At 37.1% G+C, this 23,793-nt stretch overlaps 1 protein-coding gene across 3 annotated transcripts in view; it reads left to right on the forward strand.

Annotated features, from left to right (window-relative positions):
* Positions 1-23,793, forward strand: part of ANAPC4 (anaphase promoting complex subunit 4) — a 41,707-nt gene that overhangs the window by 10,814 nt on the left and 7,100 nt on the right. For 2 of the 3 annotated variants that reach the window (XM_031010387.3, XM_055385545.2), the window contains 17 exons: positions 757-831; positions 974-1,000; positions 1,094-1,138; positions 2,400-2,484; positions 3,178-3,282; positions 4,604-4,687; positions 6,085-6,171; positions 6,595-6,659; positions 6,936-6,978; positions 7,093-7,169; positions 8,926-9,026; positions 9,110-9,161; positions 15,219-15,274; positions 17,874-17,923; positions 19,227-19,283; positions 19,594-19,650; positions 22,088-22,181. In XM_031010387.3, the coding sequence (XP_030866247.1) occupies positions 757-831; positions 974-1,000; positions 1,094-1,138; positions 2,400-2,484; positions 3,178-3,282; positions 4,604-4,687; positions 6,085-6,171; positions 6,595-6,659; positions 6,936-6,978; positions 7,093-7,169; positions 8,926-9,026; positions 9,110-9,161; positions 15,219-15,274; positions 17,874-17,923; positions 19,227-19,283; positions 19,594-19,650; positions 22,088-22,181 (1,160 nt within the window). The remainder of the gene's footprint in view (positions 1-756; positions 832-973; positions 1,001-1,093; positions 1,139-2,399; positions 2,485-3,177; positions 3,283-4,603; positions 4,688-6,084; positions 6,172-6,594; positions 6,660-6,935; positions 6,979-7,092; positions 7,170-8,925; positions 9,027-9,109; positions 9,162-15,218; positions 15,275-17,873; positions 17,924-19,226; positions 19,284-19,593; positions 19,651-22,087; positions 22,182-23,793) is intronic. The other variant, XM_031010388.3, reaches the window with a different exon arrangement.

A 23,793-nucleotide genomic window follows, 5' to 3' on the forward strand; every position in this document is an offset into this window, starting at 1 on the left:
GGGGGTAAATAAGACTATTTCAAAAGGCATGGTGTAGTCTCAAATACCTGTTGGATTATCAAATCCGCAAGTGTGTATAAGTCATAGAACCAATAACTAAATCACACAGTAGGCCATGCATAGTGGTTCATGCCTATAATCCTAGCACTTTGGGAGGCTGAGGCAGGAGGAAGGAGTTTCAGACCAGTCTGGGCAACATAGTGAGACCCCCATCTCTACAAAAAAATATATATATATTAGCTGGGTGTGGTGGCTTGCACCTGTAGTCCCAGCTACTCAGGAGGCTGGGCCAGGATGATGGCTTTAGCTCAGAAGGTGAAGGCTGCAGTGAACCATGATCACACCACTGCACTCCGGCCTGGGTGAGACCCTGTCTCATAAATAAAAGATAGTGCTACTCTTAGTAGTCATATGTTTGGTGAGTTCTTAAATGAGAGTTAAGAAATCATAAATTCTCAGTATCTGAGTACATATGAATGCGTTTCATATGCTAAGAAAAGTGTTTATTGATATCATTTCTCTAAATGTAACGTGTGCAGGCTGATGTTTTTTTTCCCCTAAAATAACAAAGAAATTCCTACTTTTCAATTTCCCATTTGGGACTGTTAAACTGACTACAGCTGTATAGTATTTGTGTCATCTATTTACTTGATAATGTTGTAAAACTGGGTATCTTTTTTAAAAATTAGCATTTTTAATGGTAAGAGAAGTAAAATCTTTGGTGTTTTTATAATGCTTTTATTTTTTCCTTTTTAGTGTTCTCACATCATTTTATAATGCTGAGGATGAATCAAATCTTCTCTTACCTAAACTACCTACACTGCCAAAAAAGTATGTATCACTGGTTTCTTTGAAATTAATCTTGCAGATTTCTCTTTCTTCTGCTTTTAACACTGTGACAATTTTCTCATGCATTTTAAAATATGTATTTTTACTAAGAGTATTTTTTACCTTAATCTCTGTTTCCTTCTAGCTATAGCAACACCTCAAAAATATTTAGGTAAGATACGCCTTTTCTTGTTTTCAAGTAAGATAATCTGCTATTATTTGGAAGACAGAATTGAAGATGACCCAATTTACTTCTATATTTTAGTGAAGAAAATTCTGATGAAATTATTAAGCTCTTGGGAGACGTCAGGTAAATCTTACAGATAAAAAAGTCTAATTTCTTAAAGTTATTTCATATTTGAGGCAGTTTTCAGAAGCTTTAAGAGGAAATCCTTTATTTGCCATTTTATTTCATTGTTTTTTGTTTTTGTTTTCTTTTTGAGATAGAGTCTCTGTCACCCAGGCTGGAGTGCAGTGTTGCGATATTGGCTCACTACAACCTCTACTTCCTGGGCACAAGCGATTCTCCTGTCTCAGCCTCCGAGTAGCTGGGACTACAGGCACGCACCACCACACCCAGCTAATTTTTGTTTTTTGTTTTTTTTTTGTTTTTTTTTTTTGAGACGGAGTCTCGCTCTGTTGCCAGGCTGGAGTGCAGTGGCGTGATCTTGGCTCACTGCAACCTCTGCCTTCCTGGTTCAAGTGATTCTTCTGCCTCAGCCTCCCTAGTAGCTGGGACTACAGGCGCCCGCCACCAGGCCTTTCTAATTTTTTTATTTTTAGTAGGGACGGGGTTTCACCATGTTGGCCAGGATGATCTCGATCTCTTGACCTCGTGATCCACCCGCCTTGGCCTCCAAAAGTGGTGGGATTACAGGCGTGAGCCACCGCGCCTGGCCTAATTTTTGTATTTTTAGTAGAGACGGGGTTTCACCATGTTGGCCAGGCTGGTCTCAGACTCCCAACCTCAGATGATCCACCCGCCTTGGCCTCCCAAAGTGTTGGGATTACAGGCATGAGCCACTGCACCTGGCCTTATTGTTGATATTAATACCTTCAAACAATATATAGACATTAATATCTATTTTTTTATTGTGTGGTCTTTCGTTTTATGAAGTTTTAATAATATGATGTACATATGTTTATTTTAATAAGTTAAAGGATATAAGTACTAGAGTTTCTAAAATTTTAAGTATTCATGTTTTTTAAGCCCATTTAATATATTTAGCATCATAACCATGATAAAACTGATGGCACTTTGTATTAGTTGGTAAAAGGATTGTTTTGTTATTGAGAGTGTATAAATATAGTTGTTATTAAAATAATGTATTCTTATTTTACTGTAAGCTGATTTTTTTTTAGGCTAGAGGAAATTTGTGTTCTTTGAAAAAAGGAATAAGCCTGATGTGACTGAATATTGAGTGTTAGTGGATTTGATGTCTCACTTCCCTCTGCAGGGGAGCTTTAGCTTGTAGATTATATGAAAGCTGTAATAATTTATATCTCGCTTTAACAATGCAATCATCTGTGTTGTTGATTGGTTCTCAGCTTGTTGCATTGTTTTTAATTAGGCTTAATATTCTTGTCCTTGGAGGAAGCTCTGGATTTATTGAGCTTTATGCTTATGGAATGTTTAAAATTGCTCGAGTCACAGGGGTAAGATTTCTTTAACATTTTCTCTTTCTAAATTATTTCTCTTAGAATATATTAGGTACTTATGGAAAAAGAATAAAACACTAGGTTTTTTTTCAGTTTCGATTTTTGGAATTATTCTTAAATGTTCAGAGACTAATTTTCTTACTAAGATAAAATAATTGTGATATGTCTATAAAGATTGGGAGCTATTTGTGGAATTAGTCAAGTTTTTTTTTTCTTTTTCTTTAACAGAAACATTAGTATGATACACTTGATTATGATTTAATGTTTTTCTAGTGTGAGATGTAAAAGAGCTTCAATTTGTGATTGGAATGTAAATCTTCAGAAGCATTCTTAAGTCCAGTACTGACTGTACTATAGTTGCTACGTCTCAGTCTTCTCCATAGCTTTTTCATCCGACTCTTACACTCGCAAAAGGGGTAGAAAATATTGTAGGCTCTGTGGAATATGTTGGTTCTGCAGCACTTGATTTGAGACTTGGGTAGGGGTGAGGGAACCAGGTTATTTTTGTGGCCTTGTAACTAGAAAGGTCCATGCAGGCAGACACCTACCTTCATCTGCTACATGTGTGTGGCTGGAGCTGGGAATTTATGTTTCTGCTTTTTAAAGCTCTGAGTTTTTGCTTTCTGCATGAGAATCAGCTTCAACCTAGCAGTGATACTAAATATACTAAGGGGTTTGACTCTTTTACAGATTGCTGGTACTTGTCTTGCATTATGTTTATCAAGTGATTTGAAATCATTATCAGTGGTCACAGAAGTCTCTACCAATGGTGCTTCAGAAGTTTCATACTTTCAGGTGAGTATTGGAACTTGATAATGGTAGAGAGTAAATATGTATTTAACAGGTTTTATGTAGGTTTTTATCCACATCTCACTGTATTGTAATGATCATTAAAATAATGCAAAAAAATCGACTTGGAATTTCTACATCCTAATATACTGAGTGTTATTATAGTGAATACCATATTCTCCCCATGCTTCAATACAGTTTTCATAAAAAGTGTTTTGATGGTCTATTAATGACCATATTAATTTGTTGCTATTCCAGTTTGACTTTGTACCAAGTGTTTGCTTAGGACTCTGTCCCTGATAATAACAAAGGTTAATATTTATTGATTGTTTAATATGTGCCATATACTGAATGCTTCAGAACAGTTGATTTGAATCTTCACAGCATCATAATAGGCAGATACTGTTATTATCCCCATTTTATAGGTAAGTACATGGACACACAAATACTTCAGAACTTGCTTGATGTCACAGGATGGGAAAGTGATGCTAGACAATCTGGCTGCATAATCTGTGCTCTTAACTAGCACATTGCATCTTGTGTAAAATGATCACTTAATATTGGGAAAATGCTTTATTGCGTGCTGTCTGCATTGTAGATTAAGGAAGCTAACTGGGCTCCCGTAGAGTATTTAGATCATAGCCTTGCCAAGAAATCGAAAATTTTCATCTTAAATATCCCAGCCACTTAAGTATGTGTGAACTCTCAAACAAAAGTAGAACAAAAAAGATGCAAGATGCAATGTGTGTGATGTCTTCCAACTTTCTCTTTGTATTCAGAGCATCAGAGAACTCTTGGTTTACTGTTCACTATGGTAATGGTTGTTCATATTTGCTCATCATCTTAAGGTTATGTGAAACTATGATCACCAGGATTGCATTTGGATTATAGTAAAATGATTCACTACTGCTGTGAAGTTGGTAACAGATCATTTTTAATGACAAATTTATTGAGATACAATTCATATACCATTGATAGATATTTTCCCAATATTTATCAGTAGCCTTTAATTCCTTATACTTCCTCTAAGTTTTTACATATATTTGTGATTTAAACATTTCTTTGTAATACTGTTTCAAAATAGTTTATATTACATTTATTCTATCTACACAGAAGGGGTTGATGACCCAGAGAGGGTGATTTGTGTATGGTTATGTGTAGGTTAGGAGATCCTAAGGCTATGTGCTGTTTCCAAACCGTTCTGCTCAAAGAGGGCACAATTCTGACATAGTCTTTCTGATACGTAGTTTGACCTACACTCTTTAAATTACAGACTTTGCAGCAAGTGCATCTGATGATGACTCACTTTACTCTTTTGATTTTACAGCTTGAAACTAATCTGTTGTACTCTTTCTTACCTGAAGTAACTCGGATGGCCAGAAAGTTTACTCATATTTCAGCTCTGTTACAGGTATTTATTTAGAGCTTGTTTTATGTGAATATTTATTATCGGCTTCTAAAGTTCTGTAAATAAAAAACTTCAAAATTTTGTTTTGTAAAGCTATCTGAAGTAGAGGTATCTAGTCTGATAGATGATCTTATAAGGTCCATTAAAGCAGGAAAAGGACATTTAATTGAGAACCTACTTCCACCGCACCCTATTTTCCACCTCCAAAAGAGTTTAAATCTTTTAAAATACTCCCATAAATAAAATACCATTTACATTATAAAGTATTGTGGGAAAAACATTCTTCACATGAGTTTACATTTGTTCATAATAAACCCACCCCAAATTACCTCCCAATTCTGTAGGTTGGTGATTTAGGCTGAGCTTAGCCAAGATGTTTGGGTGACCTGGGGAAGGTTCAGCTGATCTTGACTAGACTTGGTCATGCCAGCTGATATGTGTCCCTTGGCTGTGATTCCTTGTCTCTACTCCACATCCTTCATACTCCAGCAAGCCAGCACAGGCTTGTCCACATGGTGGTGGTAACGGGGCATCGAGGGTGCAAGTGGAAGTGTACAAAGACTTTTGAGGCCCTGGAGTCAACAGTGTTATTTCTGCTGCATTCCGTTAGTCAAAGCGAGACTCAAGGGCTGAAGAAATGGACTCTGCATCTGACTGGAGGGGCTACAAAAAATTGTGGCCATGTGTTTCATTCTACCACAGTCATTAATTTATTTGATATTAAAGGTTTCTAGAGATCAGTATCTTTTTAAGGATCCTATTTGAAAATTGAATAGTTGACCAAACCAGTATTTTGACAGTTAGTGTAGATAAGACATATCTTATATAAAAAGCTTGGAGATATTTGTTTCACCAGATAAAAATTTAAGAATGTTTTATTATGAAATTCTAAGAATCAATGGAATGTTTCATAGTTAAGTGATGACCAAGCTGTAGTCTTTTTCTCCATCTTAACTGAGTTAAAAGAGTGATTGAGGCTGGGCACAGTGGCGCACACCTATAATCCCAGCACTTTGGGAGGCTGAGGCAGGTGGATCACTTGAGGACTGGAGTTCGAGACCAGCCTGGCCAACATGGTAAAGCCCCGTCTCTACTAAAAATACAAAAATTAGCTGGTCGTGGTGACGCACGCATATAATACCAGCTACTTGGGAGGCTGAGGCAGGAGAATCGCTTGAACCTGGGAGGCAGAGGTTGCAGTGAGCCAAGATGGCGTCACTGCACTCCAGCCTGGACGACAGAGCAAGACTCTGTCTCGATAAATAAATAATAAAAATAAAACAGTGATTGAAAGTAAATTCTAGATTTCTTTGAGACACTTGATCATAAGCACATATTATTTAGATAGCAAGTTGGTTTTAATATTTTTTACCATTTCAATTTTTCTTTTTTGCTAATAGTATATAAATTTGTCACTAACATGTATGTGTGAAGCATGGGAAGAAATACTAATGCAGATGGATTCTCGTCTCACCAAGTTTGTGCAGGTAAAGCAGCTGAAGTTTCCCATGGAGAGAGTTAAAGGATGCATGATGTATGTCTTTACCTTGAGGTACATGAGAAAAATCAGTTTGATTCATAAAAGGCTAACTAAGATCATGATTTCTTTCAAATGGCTTCGTCTAACTTCAAACTGCTTCCTCAGATTTGCAAAAAGGGCTCTTTTCCCATTGGTACAACTTAAGTGGGGACAGGATTGTGAAGTGGAGCTGGTGGGGCTTTGGCAATAAGGGCAGGTGTTAGAACAGCTGATTGGCTATCTTCTAGTCACTGATGTTCAGATGATCACTTTATGGATTTGATGGAAGTCTAAGGCAAGGAAAGGGAGTCATGCTCCTATAATTTTGAATAAATATGCTTATAATTTAAGAAATCCATATATCACAATTTTTCTTTTCACTTTTTTCCAGGAAAAGAACACAACCACATCAGTGCAAGATGAGTTCATGCACTTGCTATTATGGGGGAAAGCAAGGTAATAAACTCAGATTAGGTGCTCCTGTTTTTGCTTCTTTTTTAATAGTAATTATTTATTTGAAAAGTAGTTTATAGTCATGATATGTGACTTTTTAATTGATACATAATGTGTTACATATTTATGGGGTATATGTGATGTTACATGCATAGAATTGTTTGTGGGGCTATTTCTTTATTTTGTTTCTTGTTTGTGCTTCGAAATTTAAAAGTTGTAAGTGATGCATTCAGATTTCCAATAGAGAAGTGACTAAAAATACTTTGTTTTTCATTGTAGTGCTGAACTTCAGACTCTCTTGATGAATCAGTTAACAGTAAAGGTGCAGTTAATGTATCTATGTATTCAAATGGCTATGAACACATTCTTAATTTGTTTTTCGAGTGGCATATAATATCCTGATTGTATGCTAAATATATTTTCCTTTTTTAATTAGGGCTTGAAAAAGCTTGGCCAGTCTATAGAGTCATCATACTCCAGTATACAAAAATTGGTCATAAGTCACTTACAGAGGTATGAAGGTGACGTAGAATTTTTTGGTATTGTATCCACACATACCTGGCGTTGGCCTTCTTTCTGCCGCCTTTTCTTCATCTGGCATTCTCTTTTTAAGCCTTTTCTAGCTAAAATTGTTGCATGGCATTTGAGAAGAATCTTCCTATACCCAAGATTGAAAGAGTCAATAATTCTGCTTTATGAAGTAATTTTCCAACATCTTTTCAGCAGGCTAGACTCTATCTGGGTTTTTTTCTTAATCAGCTAAGCATGAAGTATATTTTGAAATAAGGCATATATCTTTTTTTTGAGCAGTGAGATTAACATTTTACAGTTTACCAAGAATATTGTATATTTATTTATTTAATATCTTGGCAAGGTGTTGGTGATTTTACACAAGAGGATACAGAAGTTCAGAATCAGTTATATGGCTGGCCCAAAGTTACTAAGTGTCGGAGCCAAGACTTCATCCTAGATTTTCAAATCTCATGCTTTTTCTATCCATAGCTACTTCACTGAAGCAGTTTACAAGTGGATGCTGAGCGTTTGATTTATTTTGTTTGATTTTTGGTTTTTTTGTTTTTTCGAGATGGAGTCTTGCCCAGGCTGGAGTGCAGTGATGTGATCTCGGCTCACTGCAACCTCCGCCTCCCGGGTTCAAGCGATTCTCCTGCCTCAGCCTCTCAAGTAGCTGGGATTACAGGCGCGAACCACTACGCCTGGCTAATTTTTGTATTTTTAGTAGAGACGGGGTTTCACCGTGTTGGCCAGACTGGTCTCAAGCTCCTGACCACAAGTGATCCACCTGCCTCGGCCTCCCAAAGTGCTGGGATTACAGGCATGAGCCACCACACCTGGTGGTGTTTGGTTTAAATTTTGGTATATTCCTTTATGCTGAGTCCCTGGCCCTAACTACACCACCCCTCCCTTGGACCACTGTAGCACCCTCTGGACTAGTTGGGCTCTTTCAGTACACACTGTCCTTTGAATGTATTTTCCCCAGTGGAGCTAAACATATTTCTCTCTTAAAAACTTCTAGTGCCTTCCCTTAGAATGGAGACCTTTGTGTGGCCTTTAGCATACCTGCCTCTCTGCCTCGCCCACACTGGTGGCCATTTAGTTTCTCCAACTTGACATTTTGTCTCCCGCCTAGGGCTTTTGTATATTCCTCTTGTCCCAACTTGTTCTTCACATGCATTCTTCAGCTCTCAGCTCATTCATTCCTTCAGAAAAGCCTTTCTGAATCCCAGATTAGCTCAGGTTCTTCTGTTATACCTGCACCCCATGTGTTTCCTTCAAGGCATTTATAGTAGTTGGAATGGTACACTGTATGACTGTGCGATCATGACTGTCTTCCCTGTTATACTGTCAATGCCATGAGACCCTTTGATTGTGTTCACCGTTATGTCCACAGTATATAGCACGGTACCTGACCCAAAGTGGGAACTTAAGAAATATTTATTGAACATTGACTGTGTAGTAGTTGGGTGAACAAGATGGCTATACGACTGTCTTAAAAGGGTCAGGACTAACTGTGGAACACAATTTGATCATCTTACAAAATTTGATCTTGTCATTTGTTTATCTCTGTAGTCACATTGACCAGATGGTTCTGCTGCAGTTTTTAGGAACAGTTTTGAGAAACAATTATTTCTCATGGAAACAAAATGAAAGTTACTTTCAGTTTTTATTTCTGAAAATTTAGAAATATTCAGGCAAGTTAGTCACTTAATGATCGTCATGATACTAATTTATTTCTGCTCTGTTTGGATAGTGGCTCAGAGTCTTTATTATACCATTTGAGTGAATTGAAAGGAATGGCTTCATGGAAGCAAAAATATGAACCTCTTGGACTAGATGCTGCAGGAATCGAAGGTAGTGATTTAATTTCTCAGTGAAATACATTAAACACAGTTTACTTATTTGACAAATGACATTTATTTATTTTTTCCCTTTAGAAGCTATAACTGCTGTGGGTTCTTTTATACTCAAGGCAAATGAACTTCTTCAGTAAGTATTGGGAGTACCTGGAATCACTGACCTAAGAATATGTCACTTTTGACCTAAATAAGAACCTAGTAAGCTGTTATGATTCTCTTAAAACCAGTTTTTAAATTTTTATCACAATTATGCCTTTATACGGTTCCGAAAAGCCAGCAGCACAGAGATTTTATAAAGTAAAGCTGTATTTTCCTGTCCTGGTCATGCTTACCTCAGGTCTTCTCCCCAGAGGGAATCATTTTAACTCTTTAACTACTTCTATATTTAGTTCTTCTATGGGTTACCTCCATATTTCTAAATTGTATGACTATGCCACATTTCTTTTGTCAATTTTTAGAAGTTATTCTGTTTGTTTTGTTTTTCTTAGACTGTTAGGCTTGCTTGTTTTCTTGCATTGTCTGTCTTTTCTGCATCCTTCCGTCCTTTCCCTCCTGAAGGGTGGTGTAGTACCTCTGGAGTCCCCTGTTCCAGATGCCTTCTTTAGCCTCCCACCCCTCTGCTTCAGCCTGCAGCTGTGGTCCAGTTCTCCTGCACGGCTACCACCCGGGCATTTTCTTCATTACTCTACTGGGTTAGACCCAGAACTGCCAGGATTGCCTTTGTTTCTTGGCTTATTTAATCATTTTGCTGGAAAACATCCTCTAGTAACTTTCTCAGAAAGCAGACATAGAAGGTAAACTTTATCTCCTTTTGTGTTTTTTCTCCTACCCTCACACTTAATTGACAGCTGGCTTTAGGATACCCTGAGGGTTATTGGTTTTCACATAGAACTTCAAAAGCAGAGTTCCATAGGATTCTGTGCTTTTTGTTGCTGATGGAAGGTCTGGTGCTTCTAATTCTTAGCCCTTTATAGTTGTTTTTTTTTTTCGTTTTGAAAAAGCTGTAAAAGCATTACTCTTTATTCTTGATATGTTGAAATTTCGTAACAGTGTTTTTAGGTGTGGGCCTTTTAATTCATTGTGCTATAATAAGCCATTTTAATCTGAATTCTCTTGTATTATTCTTTTAATAATTTCCTCCTCCCTCTTTTATTTACTTTATTATTATTTATTTCTTTTTGCGATGGGGTCTCTCTATGTTGCCCAGGCTGGACTTGAGCTCCTGGTCTCAAGTGATCCTCTTGCCTCAGCCTCCTGAGGAGCTGGGACTACAGGAGTATGCCATTACGCCAAGCTTTCTCTTTGTTTTAAACTAGATTTTTGTTCTAGAAATCTGTTTGGTCAGATATTAGAATTTGTGGTGGATTGATTTCTGTGTCTTTTCTTTTTCTCTTATATTTTTCATATCTTTGTCCTTTTGATTTTCTGAGAGTTTTTTGATTATTGTCAAATGTCAGTAAACATTTGTGGAGCACTTAACTATGTTTTAAATACAGGGATAAGTAATGTTGAGAAAAACCAAGCAAGAAACAAGGACCTAGGGCATGATAAGGTAGGGGATTCAACTTTATATAGGTGGTCAGGGAGGCCTCACTGAGAAGGTGAAGTTGGAAGGAGACGGAAGGGAGCAAGCCCTGTTGATGTTTGGGGGTGGAAGGGGCAGCAAGTGTGAAGGCCCTGATTTTGGAGCATGCCTGGCATGTTGCAGGGACAAGGGCACTATAGCTGAAGCGGATTGAATGAGAGTAAGGTAGGAGGTGGATTGACAGGTGATAGAGGATGGCCAGGTTGCATAGAGCCTGTGGGCAGTTGTTAGGACTTTGGCCTTTACTCTGGATGTAAAGAGAAGCCCTTGGGGATTTGGGAGTAGTGGAGAGGATATGTTTAGGCTTCAGAAAGATCCCTCTTGCTACTCAGAGTTGAGAATAGCTCATAGATAGGCAAGGACAGAAGCCAAGAGAGAAATGGCGGTCAGAATCTGAAGTGGTCGGGATTGGGATATATTTTGAGAATGTAATTAACAAGATTTTCTCAATGCTTGTCTGTAGATGGTGATAATAAGGGAGTCATAAATAATTATGAGTTTAGGGCCTTGGTACTTGAAAGAGTAGAATTGATATTTACTGAAAGGGGGAACAAATATGAGGGCAGGTTTAGGGAGGGGGAGTGTGGAGTAAGATCAAGAGTTTGGACATACTAGATTGTTCTTTAGACTTACTAATTTGAAGTAATTTTACATAAAAATTACAAGAATAATAGAGACAACTCTGCTAGTACTCCTTTACTTGATTCATCATTTAAAAATATTCTACTGTATTTATCATATAATTTATCTTTTCTGAAACATGTGAGAGTATGTTGTTTATATCAGGTGCCTTTTACCTGGAATACTTTAGTGCGTATTTTCTAAGAATAAAATTATTTTCATACATAACCACAGTACAGTTAACAAATTTAGGAATTTTAACATTAATACAGTATATTAACCTACAGTTCAATTCCCCTTTAGCAATTATCCCAATATGTCCAGTATGATAAGATGCAGTTCGGGATCACGTATTTGTTTTAGTTGCTGTGTCTCTTTAATTTTGAGCAGTTTCTTAAATTTTCTTGGTCTTTTATAAAAGTTGACATTTCTTTAAGAAGCACATCATGTATGTATGTATATGTATGTCTGTGTATCTTTTTTTATGTTTATCATTTTAGGGTTATCTGATTTTTAATGATTATATTTAGGTTATGCATCCCTGGCCAGAAATACTACATAATTGGTATGTCCTTCTCAAGTTGTCATATCCAGAAGCACACACAGTGTCCGTCATCCACCCCTCTCAGTGATGTTAATTTTGGCCACCCTGTCAGTGTGTTAGATGTATGGAATTTGAAATGCCCATTAGATCTGCAGGTGGAGCTGTCCAGCACAGTGTTAGTTATGTGAGACTAGCGTTCAAGGGAGGGGTCCAGGCTGGAAATGTGCATTTGGGAGCCATCAGCACATTGGTGTTATTTAAAGCCATGGGACTGGATGAGGTAATGAGTGTGCACAGAGAACAGGAGTGACCTGATTTAAGAATGGGGACGATGAAGAACTAGCAAAGGAAATGGGAGAGACAGAACAACCAGAGGAGTAGGCGTCCTGCAGGCTGAGCGAAGAAGGCATTACAAGAAGGAATGAGGGATTGGTTGACAGATGCTAAGTCAAGCAAGGGAAACACCAAGAATAGAATAGAGTCTTAGAATATTATTAGGATAGTGACCTTGATAAGAGCCACCTTAGGGAGTGATGGGAGCTGGTACGATACAGAATAAGAGCAGATGCAGAGAAGACAGCAAGTATAGCCTCAAGGAGTTTTGCTGTAAAGGGAATGGCCAGTAGATGGAAGCAGAATTGTTGGGTTTTTTTCTTCTTTTTCTCTTGGGAAGAACTGGAGCATGTTTATGTATGGATGGAATGATCTAGAAGGTAAAAAATTGAGATGAGAGAGGAGAGGCTGTAAAGAGTATGAGAGAGGTGGGACCTAGTGCAGAAGGGAAAGGGTTGGAAAAGCAGAGGTAGGAGCTCATCAGTTTTAGGAGGAAAGGCTGAGAGAGGAGGGTCGCAGAGGCCAGTGTATGAGCAGGTGGGAGATAGGGGACGTTCCCTTCAAGGTGCTTTTATTATCTTAACAAGACATCTGTCATCAGCTGAGAGTAAGGATGGGGAGGTGGTGTTGGAGGTTTAAGAATACAAGGAGAGCTGTGAAGCAGCTGTCTAGTCCAGCAGGAGGTCGAGTGCACTAATGGAACAGGAGGGCTCTGGGAGTGGGAAAGTGAGGCCAGCGGCATGGCTGCAGGTCTGCTGCAGGAGTGTGGCACAGAGCAGGGGAGCAGTTAGATTTACCAGACTTCATGAGTAAAATGAAGCAAGAGGAGCAAGGGAATTGAAGCAAGGACCAGGTTAAAACGATGGCCGTTGAATCTGAACTACTTTAGGAAGGAAGTGAGGACATGTAGGGGCTGAGAGATGGTGAAAGGTAGTAGAACCAGTAGATGATGCGTCCTGGTGGGAGGAAGGTGGGGGCCCTGGAGAGAGGCCGGACAGATAGGAGGGGGTGTTTGGTCAGTGGGATGCTTGAAATTGAGACTTAGAAGGGTTGCAGTTGGTGATGACAGGGTCTGGGGTATGAACTTTGGAGTAAATGTCTAAGGTCGGGTTGGAGGACAGGATCATTAAACTGAACCATTCTCTTCAATTTCTTATTATAGCAGTCCTTTCTTTTAATTTCTCAAAGTGTTCTCCTGTTTCTTTAATCCTCGTTCAAAACTTTGCTTTCGTTTTGTGGATGTGACATCTCTCATCTTTCTGAGGATATTAATTAGATTGCTGTTCCCTGAATTATCTTCCCTTGATGGGTCACTTTTCTGTTTATCTTAGTCTCTCCTTGCAAGGTTTCTTTAAATACCAGATGCTTGGTTGCTTACTCATGTTTATTCAGGAGGCAATTTAAAGTTGCTTGGAATCTGTGTAGGTTAGGGCAGCAGGGAGCAGGTGCCAGAGTGTGTGGAGCTTTGCTTCAGGCTACTGGTGCCCATGTGGAAGTGCCTTAGCTCTTCCCACTTTACTCAGTTTCTCTGAGGAATCCTCTGTTTTTGACTGGAGAGTAGCCCCCTAGGCATTCTTCATGTTTTGGAGGAAAGAACATATTGACCACTCTGTGTTATATTTTCAGTTTGTCCCCCTGTGTCCAGCCCCACACATCACCCTGAGGTCTTCTGTTAGACCTGACATTGCTAAGGTCTGAGCATCCCTGGGCTTCTCTAGGGCGGAGGCTCCTTCCCAGCTGCCCTCTCCGTGCACTGCCTGGCACAGGGCCTCCGCTCTTAAGCCACATCAGTCACTTTTGCTGTTGAGCTGCATCAGTCTTCTGTCACTTTTGACATTTCTGAAATTTAATTTCTTTTCTATTGTTCTTTTTGTTTTTGTGAGTTACTAACACATGTACCCCTCTCCATCCACAGCCATTTTAATGGTATTTTAGAAGGTAGAGGCTGTAGATGTGTGTGCTCAGAAGACAAAAAAAACACAAGGAGAAATGGCATTGCTTTTCCTGTATTTTGAAGTATTTTTTGGTTCACCGTATTTGCAGAGAGCAGATATAAAATACTACGCTTTCTATGATCACTTCTCAGTATGAATGAAAGGTAGTTTAACTTATTGTTCTTTCAGGTAAGTAGAATTATTACAGGTTCCAGATGGAGAAACTGAGGCATTGAGCATTTTGATGTTGGTCTGGTGGCCTGGGGTAGGGTTGAACATATTGACTGCACAAAGGAACTTTTTTTCTTTCCCTTATCATTGCTGCAAGAGGGTTTTGATTATATTGCTTAGTAACATAAGAGATGTTTCAGTCTTTTATTCCAAGCGTTTTACTTTGTACCGAAAGGTTAATGATACTGACCTACCTCTTCAATGGTATTATGAAACTTAATGCTTGGAAAGGGCTTTGAGATTTGGGAATGAAAAGCACAAGTTTTTGCCTAGAGTAATTATCTTATACATGTGAGCTTAAAGAGATTGTTTAAAAAGTGATAACCCATCTCTGTATTCAGAAACAGTTTTATCAAAATGAAGATGACTTCCATTTATAACACTTAATTTTGGGGGTACATTTGTGTAAAGCCAAGGGAAATTCAACTTTTGAGATCTCAATTGTTAGAAAAAAAAATCAGCTTCCAAAAATAATGGTCCATTGATATCAGAGGTAATGACATAGCACAAATTTGTAATAATGGTTTTCTGTTGAAGTTGATGTTTTTTCTTCTTACTGACCAATGAGTATTTTCTTTTAAAATGAGAATAATGCTGAAAACTGTTTTTTCTGATTTCTTTTATTTGCAAAGTTAGAAAAGGAGTTCATGCTTTACTGAGTAATAAGAAAGACTATTACACAGTTTGTGGCAAGACTGTTGTAACCAGTTGGAATCTAAGTTATTTGCTTTATTTTTATAATCAGTATTTTCTTTTTTGAAATTTTATTTTTAGGTAGGTGTTGGATTTGTAATATCTGCTGTTCAAAAGACTTAAATGTCACCCAGATAGGATAAAATAGAACAGTAAGGATTATGATATTTCCTGACAGTTGAGCAGGATGTATGAATCCCCCACATACTAATCTTATTTCTGATTTTTTTGTTTTTATCTCTTTAGAGTTATAGATAGTAGTATGAAAAACTTCAAAGCATTTTTTCGGTGGCTTTATGTAGGTAAGTTAATTGAGTAAAGCATTTTTATTTTAACACTTTAAAAAAATTATAGGAGTATTATCTTAGACTGTTTCAATAAATCTAGTACAATTTCAAATACTTTGAGAGAACTATGTAATGATCCCTGTTGTACCTTTCACCTAGCTTCAGCAGTTATCAACACATGGGCAGTCTTACTTTATTCATACACCCACCTCCCCACAGAAATGTTTATTAATTTTTTATTAGTATTTAATAAATATACATATTTTTGGAGTACTCATGATAATCTAATACATTCATATAATTTGTAAAGATCAAATCAGTATAATTGGGATATGTATCACCTTAAACATTTTTCCTTGTGCTAGAAACATTCCTCACAGAACTGTTAAAGCTAATTTGTAGTCTGTTATCCCTGTCGCTCACTGATAGTTCACATTTTTTTACTTTATAATGTCTCCTTAGGTTAAAATAACATTTAAAAAAATTTTTGTAAGTATCAGGCACTGTTAGGTGCTAGATTTTAAAAGTAAAAAAGAAAAAAAATAAGAGTCTCTGTCCTTGGGTAGCTTATCTTCTGTGTGATTATTCGGTCTTCTGTCTTTAGATCTCTGCTGTCCACTGTGGTAGCCACTAGCCACATGTGGCTATTTAAGTAGATTGAAATCCTATAAAACTGTATATTTAGCTCCTTAGCCATACTGTCCACATTTGAGGTTCTCAGCAGCCACAAATGGTTAGTGGCCACACAGAAGTAGAACATTTCTATTACCACTTCTATTGTGTATTGATGCTCCAGCTAAATAGAATGCAGACCACTTACAGCCTGTCTTTGTGTCTTCACAATGTCTTTGCATTTGGGCAGGTAGTTAGTAAGTATTTGCTGACTTGATATTAAATGTTTTGTATTCACTCTGCAGTATATGCATATTTTATTTAGGTCCATTTATATTGCTATTTTTGTGAACTCTCAATATCCTTAAAATAATCCAGTATCTATTTCCCTCCAACAAATGCAAAATTTAGTGTTAATGTAATTTATCTCACACTTGTTGAAACTCTAAAGAGTAAAATAGAATGAAAATTACCTGTAATGTGCTGATATCCTTTAAACAAATGTCCAGATCTTCAGTTCTAATATTGTAAAAACAGACTGTATTTTTCAACCTAACATAATTGCTTTTGTTTAAAAACTGAATGTGATCTGCATATGTTGATACTTGAAATTTTTTGATATTTCTGAAAACTGTACCAATACTAACCAGAATGAGGAACCAGAGAGCTTATCAGGCTGGCCTGTTTAAGATCTATGTTGTTAATTGGAATTAATTACAATATTAAAACTGAATGAGACCTTAGAAGACTTTTGTTTTGCAGAGGTAGTTTGGTTTTACTTATAATTATTGGAGGTAATTTAGGCAGTGTCTATCCTTACTACACATTCTAACTGTAGTAAGAATCTAACTGTAGTAAGAATCCTTACTACATATTCTAACCGTAGTAAGAATCCTTACTACATATTCTAACCGTAGTAAGAATCCTTACTACATATTCTAACCGTAGTAAGAATCCTTACTACATATTCTAACCGTAGTAAGAATCCTTACTACATATTCTAACTGTAGTAAGAATCAGAACTGTAGCACTGTGGTACTCTTATTCAGGATTAGGAGAGAAATGGCTTACCGCTCGGTCCTTCTCATTAGGGCAGGACATTGTAGAAAGCACACTGGATTGGAGAAGTGGAGATCTACTTGTAATCCTGGCTCTGTCCCCAGTAGATACCTGTATAACCTTGGTTTTCTTCTTTGTAAAATGTAATCTCCATGAAGGCAGGGATATCTTTTATACTGATAAATCGCTAGCACCTAGGGTATGCTCACTAAGTAGTTTTTTTGGATGGATAAGAATGAGTGGAACTAGATTTTAGCTCCCGTTTCAGATAACTTAGATGTTTAAATTAATTAAAAAACAGTTATGTATTTGCAAAAGTACTTCTGACTTGCTTGTTACTGACCAAATGCAATTAAGAACCATGTTCAAATACCATGCAGAGGCACATAAAACATACTTTGTCTTGACTTAGGTGGAACGTAATACAAAACACATAGTACTGATGAGGACAATCCTATGAAAGGACAGAGAGAGTCAACCACAGATACTAGATCAAAGAAAAGTACATAAATATACTGTAAGTGCGTAGCAGAAAAGACCAAGGGAAATAAACAGATTTCTTTGGTATCATAAGGCTTTGGAGGAAAGAATGGCTTGCAGATTTTAAGAGCAGAAACATCACCAGGTTAAAAGGAGGGATCCTTACACACATAGTCTTAGCACAGACAGCAGTTAGATTTGTCTGGCGTGGCAACAGGTTGAATTGAAGAGGAAAAAGAATAGTTTAGAATGGTTAGACCAACAATTTTGAACCTGAAAATATGAATCAAATTTAAGTTCTGGCACCCCTTAGTTTTTGGAAGAAAAATGTTTTTGTTGGTGAAAAGCTGTGTCAAATTGAAGATTTAGTTCAGTCAGACACCTTGTCTTTGAAATGTATTTATAATTAAAATTATGTTTGTAGTTTGCTTTTAAAGATAGTTTTTTAACTTTGTATTTCCAGCAATGTTGAGAATGACAGAAGACCATGTGCTTCCCGAGCTGAATAAGGTAGTATGTACTAGTGCATTTTCACAGTGTTCACATTGTCCTGCTTGAACTCAGCTGTGCTGGTCATTTTGGTACTCTTATTCAGTTATTAGTTAACAGGATGTCAGGATGTAGACGTTAGATCCCTTAAGCACCACCTTTTTAAAAAAGAAATTTGCATGTTTTGTGTATTGTTTCATCTCATAGAATACCTTTATTATGACTATCTAAATTTATAGTTTTCATGTTTGGATAAGGTTTTATAATCCATGTAAGACAGCATCCTTGTATTCCTTACTTTGACTTCATTAAATTTTAAATGCTTCTTATTTTCCTTGGAAATCAGGTGCTTAGATATTAGTCCCTGTGTTGATGTCTGGTAAGCAACAGTTTCTTTCTAAAGAAAGAAAGGAAGGATTCCTGTAAGGACTGTGACAAGCGGTGATGGAATCTCCTTCCAGGGAAGTCTTACGGAATAGGGCAGAATTTCCACTTGATTCCTGCAGCTCATTCTTCTTCACCCCTGTTAAAACTGTTGATAGGTTAGGTAGTTTTGAGCCTGAAAAAATGGACAGCATTAAAATTAGCCTCATGAACTAGATGAGAAAGGGCTCCTCCACTCTCTACAACTCGTTTGCTAAGTCGATCTTTTGCGCTGTGGGTGACTGGCCTTGCAAACCAGGAAAGTTTCACAATAGTTGTTTTTCTGACATCACTGTTAGCTTTATTTTGGGAGTAAAATATGTCAGTTGTTGGAAGGGATCCTAAGGTATAATTTTCTGAGGGCTGAAGAACTAAATTGGGATAAATTCAGGTCACTGCAAGAAGCAGGAGCCTACACTGAAGCAGACAGCACTGTTTGCCTGCAGCCCTTAACTAAGGATGACACATCTTATCTGGGGTCCAGTTCCCATTCCCAAAGGAGGGACCTCAGCACATGTGGTCTTAGCACAAGGCCTGAAATAATAAACAACCTTAGGCTATAAAGAGTTCTGTAGCTATTAGATTAACTGATTGGAAGATGAGTTCACATGTTTAATTATATTCTCGGAACCCCAGGTGTTCATATTTTCACAGTCGCATAATCTATATTTGTTTGAAAGAACTTTGCCAGTTTTCCCATGGCTTTTAGTAGATAGTAAAAATGTCACATTTATAATTATGTACCATTTCTTTTATTGAGCAGCTTTCTTTTAATGTATTATTATTTTTTTTATTATACTTTAAGTTTTAGGGTACATGTGCACATTGTGCAGGTTAGTTACATATGTATACATGAGCAGCTTTCTTTTATCTTGATTTTTCTTTTTGTTCCTTTTGTTGATAGATGACTCAGAAAGATATCACATTTGTTGCTGAATTTCTTACTGAACATTTCAATGAGGTAAGAAGTTGATATTTCTGTAATGCAGTTTAAAAAAAATTACAGTAAACCTGGATAATGACAAGACATAATTAAATTTAACCCAATTTAATTGAAGTCCATAGCAATTACTTTTTTAAAACTGTTGAACTAATTATGTTTATAAACATAGTCAATAAACCAGACTTTTGTTTGTGTGTCTTGTAATCTATGAAAGAAAATAATAACTGCCACTCACAGCTCTCTTGAAAAGGAAGGTTTTGGGTTTAAATTTAAGATATTTTTCTTCGTGAGTTGACTTAAGAATTAAACTATGTTTATTTTTTTCCAGGCTCCAGACCTTTATAATCGAAAAGGAAAATACTTTAACGTTGAAAGAGTTGGTCAGGTATGGGCTTTGAACTCATTTTAAAACCTTAGCAGTATTCATCTTTGTTATCCAAAGTCTCTGGAAAGAATTACAATACCAAGTAATACAGGAGCTCTGCCCTTTTAGTAAAATTAACAAAGAGCAGCAGTTTTTAAACATTTTGATCTGAGAACCCTTTTACATTCTTAAAAATTATTGAGGACTAAAAATACAAAAATTAGCTGGGTGTGGTGGTGGGCACCTGTAATCCCAGCTACTTGGGAGGCTGAGGCAGGAAAATCACTTGAACCCAGGAGACAGAGGTTTCAGTGAGCCAAGATCAAGCCACTGCACTTCACCCAGGGTGACAGAACAAGACTCTGTCTCAAAAAAGAAAAAAAAAAAATTACTGAGGACTAGAAAAGAGCTTTTGTTTATGTGAGTTGTTATTTATTGCTGATAGGCATTATTAGGTATTAAAAATTAAACATAATAAAAAATTATTCCTTAATTCACTCAAAAATAGAATATACCAGCCAGGCATTGTGGCTCACACCTATAATCCCAGCTACTCGAGAGGCTGAGGCATAAGAATTGCTTGAACCCAGGAGGCGGAGGTTGCAGTGAGCCAAGATTGCATCACTGCACTCCAGCCTGGGTGACAGAGGGAGACTCAGTCTCAAAAGAAAAAGAAGAAAAAAAAAAAGAATATACCCATTACTATGACATGTTAATATAAATATTTTTAGTGAAAAATAATGAAATTTTACAAAATAATTTAGTTAAGAGTGGTAACGTTTCATATTGCAAACCTCTTTGATGTCCAGCCTAATAGAAAACAGGTGGATTCTCATATCTGCTGCTACATTCAGTCTGTTACGATATGTTGTTTCTGTAGTATCAGTATATATGAAAAAAGTCTGGCCTCACACAGGTGTGTATATGAAAAGGGAGAAGTATTCTATTAGCTTTTTCAGATAATTGTGACTTTGCTTTATTGTATCAAATGTGGACAAGTGATAATATCTTAAAGGTTTGTTTCAGTGTGGAATCTAAAATTGCATCAGTGAACGTTTTTTACATTAAAATTCATTCATCTTCCTTGCACTTTGAACGGATCTTTTGTCCACGCATAATTTTGTAACGTCCTGCTTTGGTCATTTGGGAAGTATTGGTTCCCTGAGTCATCCAGCTGTTCTAAATGCTGCCACCTTTTATCAAACTATAAGCTAGATTTCATTAATAGCACCACCAATTTAATCAGAAAAGTCTTTGTGTTGTGAAGCACACAGGGGCAGATGCAGGTTTTCCAAAAAAAAATTTTTTTTTTTTTGAGACAGGATATTTCCTCTGAGTAGTACAGTGGTGCAATCACAGCTCACTGCAGCCTCCACCTCTCGGACTCGCCTCTTGTAGCTGGGGCTACAAGCACACACCACCATGCCTGGCTAATTTTTGTCTTTATTTTGTGGAGACCCGCCATGTTGCCCAGGCTGGTCTTGAGCTCCGGGGCTCAAGTGATACACCTGCCATGGCCTCCTAAAGTGCGGGGATTACAGGCATGAACCACCGTGCCCAGCCTATTTTTGCTTTTAACATAAGTGCTTTTCCTCAAGATAACCATCATACTTTGTGTAGCAAAAGTGCCTACGTATAACTCTCAATGCTGTCACACAGAATATTAAAGATCTGTACTCAAGGGTTGAAAATAAAGTTAATCATTTAATGACTTTGTTAAAGATAAATGAAACTATGAGTATGTGGCAGAAAAAGAATACAGTGACTGCTGGTATGATTTGGGACCACTACCTTGACTCTTGGCTGAGACACTTAACAGTTTTCCCCACCATCAGTACAAATGTTAGCATAGTGTAAAAGGCAGGTGACAGCTACATTATTACAAAACTAGTATTGACTTTGTGGATCCCCAAAAGCATCTTGGGGGTTCCCAGGGGCTTGTGGACCTCACTTGAAGAACAATTGCCATAGAGTATATTGACAGTACATTGACAATTGATACTTATGAAACTAATTTATAACTTGCATATGTAAAATTAAAATATGCTCATGAAAAAGAAACACAATTTAAGTTTGATTTGTGGTCTCTACATCTACAACATAATAATCTTTTAATACTTTGCAGTTTGTTTAGTTGCTTGACAAACTACCAACTGTTCAGCAGTTTCTTTAATTTTTAAGATAGTAGCTAGCTAACATTTATGGAGGGCTTAATTCTGCCACATACACGTAGCAGATTTTGGCTACCTCACTTAGAATGATAGTAATGCACTTTCAGAGGACTTGGCAATAAAACAAAGTAACTTATTAAGTTAAAAAAGTGTTAAAAATAAACAGATTTTAGGCCCTAAGTCTTTGATTTACTAAACTTAACTTTTTTTTGTCTTTTACTTTTTTTCTTTTTCCATTTTCCCTTCCAGGTATGAATAAACTTAAATTTCTAATTCTGTATTTCTAGTACTTGAAAGATGAAGATGATGATCTTGTGTCACCCCCTAACACAGAAGGAAACCAGTGGTATGACTTTCTTCAAAATAGCAGCCACCTTAAAGGTATTTCATGAACCAACCAGATTTTGGCCATTTTCGTTTTTATTTAGGACTAGGTCTTGAATAGTTCTGCTAACAGTTTTGCTGAAAACTTGCTGAACACTTACCTAAGTTTATTAGACTTATATTTATTTGATTATAGGAACAGCAAAATAACCAATAGTGTATGACATCACCATGATAGATAGAAGACACTCTGAAGTTAACTACGCTGTAGGAAGATTGCTTATTCCTAAGTGTTCTTATATAAGTGTTTTGCACCCTGTAAAAAATAGGATTTTGAGGGGAAACTATAGAGCCAAATAGAAAAGTCTTTTTTGCCAATTCCAATTTATTATCTTCTAAAAGCACAGGGTTGCTCAACTGTATTCTCTTCGGGTTGTAGTTTTGTGTATCTGTGTGTATGCGCATGTGTACTTGTTATACCTTTCATTTTCTAGAATGTCAGAATGTTAGTACAGTAAAGCTATCCAGCATTATTAGGGATGCAGCACATAATAGCAACCATTAAATGTGCCAGCACATCTTACCATTTTAGATGAAAATATTTTAAAGCTCGTATTTCTTTGATGTCTTAAAGAATAATCTGACCAGATTTAGCAATTGCTTAGATCTTTAAGGTAGTGGGTGCTTAGTCTAACTAAACATTTATGGGGTGCTTAGTCTGCCATATACACACAATACCTGCTTTAATCCTCACAAGATTCTATGGGTAGGTACTTGGTATCCCCATTTACTAATGAGGAAACAGAAGGTTAGAGAAACCCAGGATCACACAAGCTGGTTAGTGATGGAGCTAGGATTCTGTTAATGTGAAAGCCTGAGGTTTTAACTAGACTGGCAGTACAGGTTGAGCATCTTAATCCAAAAATCTGAAATCTGAAAATGCTCCAAAATCTAAAACTTTTTGAGCACCGACATGACACCACTAGTGGAAAATTCCATACCTGACCTCATATGATGGGTCCCAGTCAAAATGCAGTCAAGACTTTGTTTCAAGCACAAAATTATTAAATATATTGTATAAGATGTACATGAAGCATGAATGAATTTTGTGTTTAGACTTGAGTTCCATCCCCAAGATATCTCATTATGTATATGCACATATTCCAAATTCCAAAAAAATCCCAAACACTTACATACCCAAGCATTTTGGGTAAGTGAAACTCAACCTGTAGCAATTTCTGCCACTTCTATTTGGTTGCTGCTTCTATGAATGAATGAATGAATGAATGAGGGAGAGAATTCTTTGATGCCAAGAACTTTGCATATAGTCCAAATTCTTTTTCAAGGCAGAACCTATTATGTATTGCCAGAGAGTCTTGAGGTCAGTAAGGAGATGCATTGGTGCAAGTTGGCTATTGAATGGAGGGAGGATAAAGGTACAGGAGATGCTACTTATTTACTGTATTTAATCAGGATGCCCAGGGAATAAGGCAGGATGTCTGGGGAGGGTCAGTGGCAGTGCGTCAAGAGTAGTGGCACCTGGACCCTGTTGCTATTTTGGCTATTACTGATCCAGGGAACTTTGCCAGGCTAAAAATAGGTCCTATCCTCTTTTATTTGCCCCACATCTTACGTGTTTAAATAAGAAAGGCCTGATCTTAGCTACAGA

The sequence above is a fragment of the Gorilla gorilla genome, chromosome 3 (genome assembly GCF_029281585.2).
Source record: "Gorilla gorilla gorilla isolate KB3781 chromosome 3, NHGRI_mGorGor1-v2.1_pri, whole genome shotgun sequence".
NCBI lineage: Eukaryota > Metazoa > Chordata > Mammalia > Primates > Hominidae > Gorilla > Gorilla gorilla.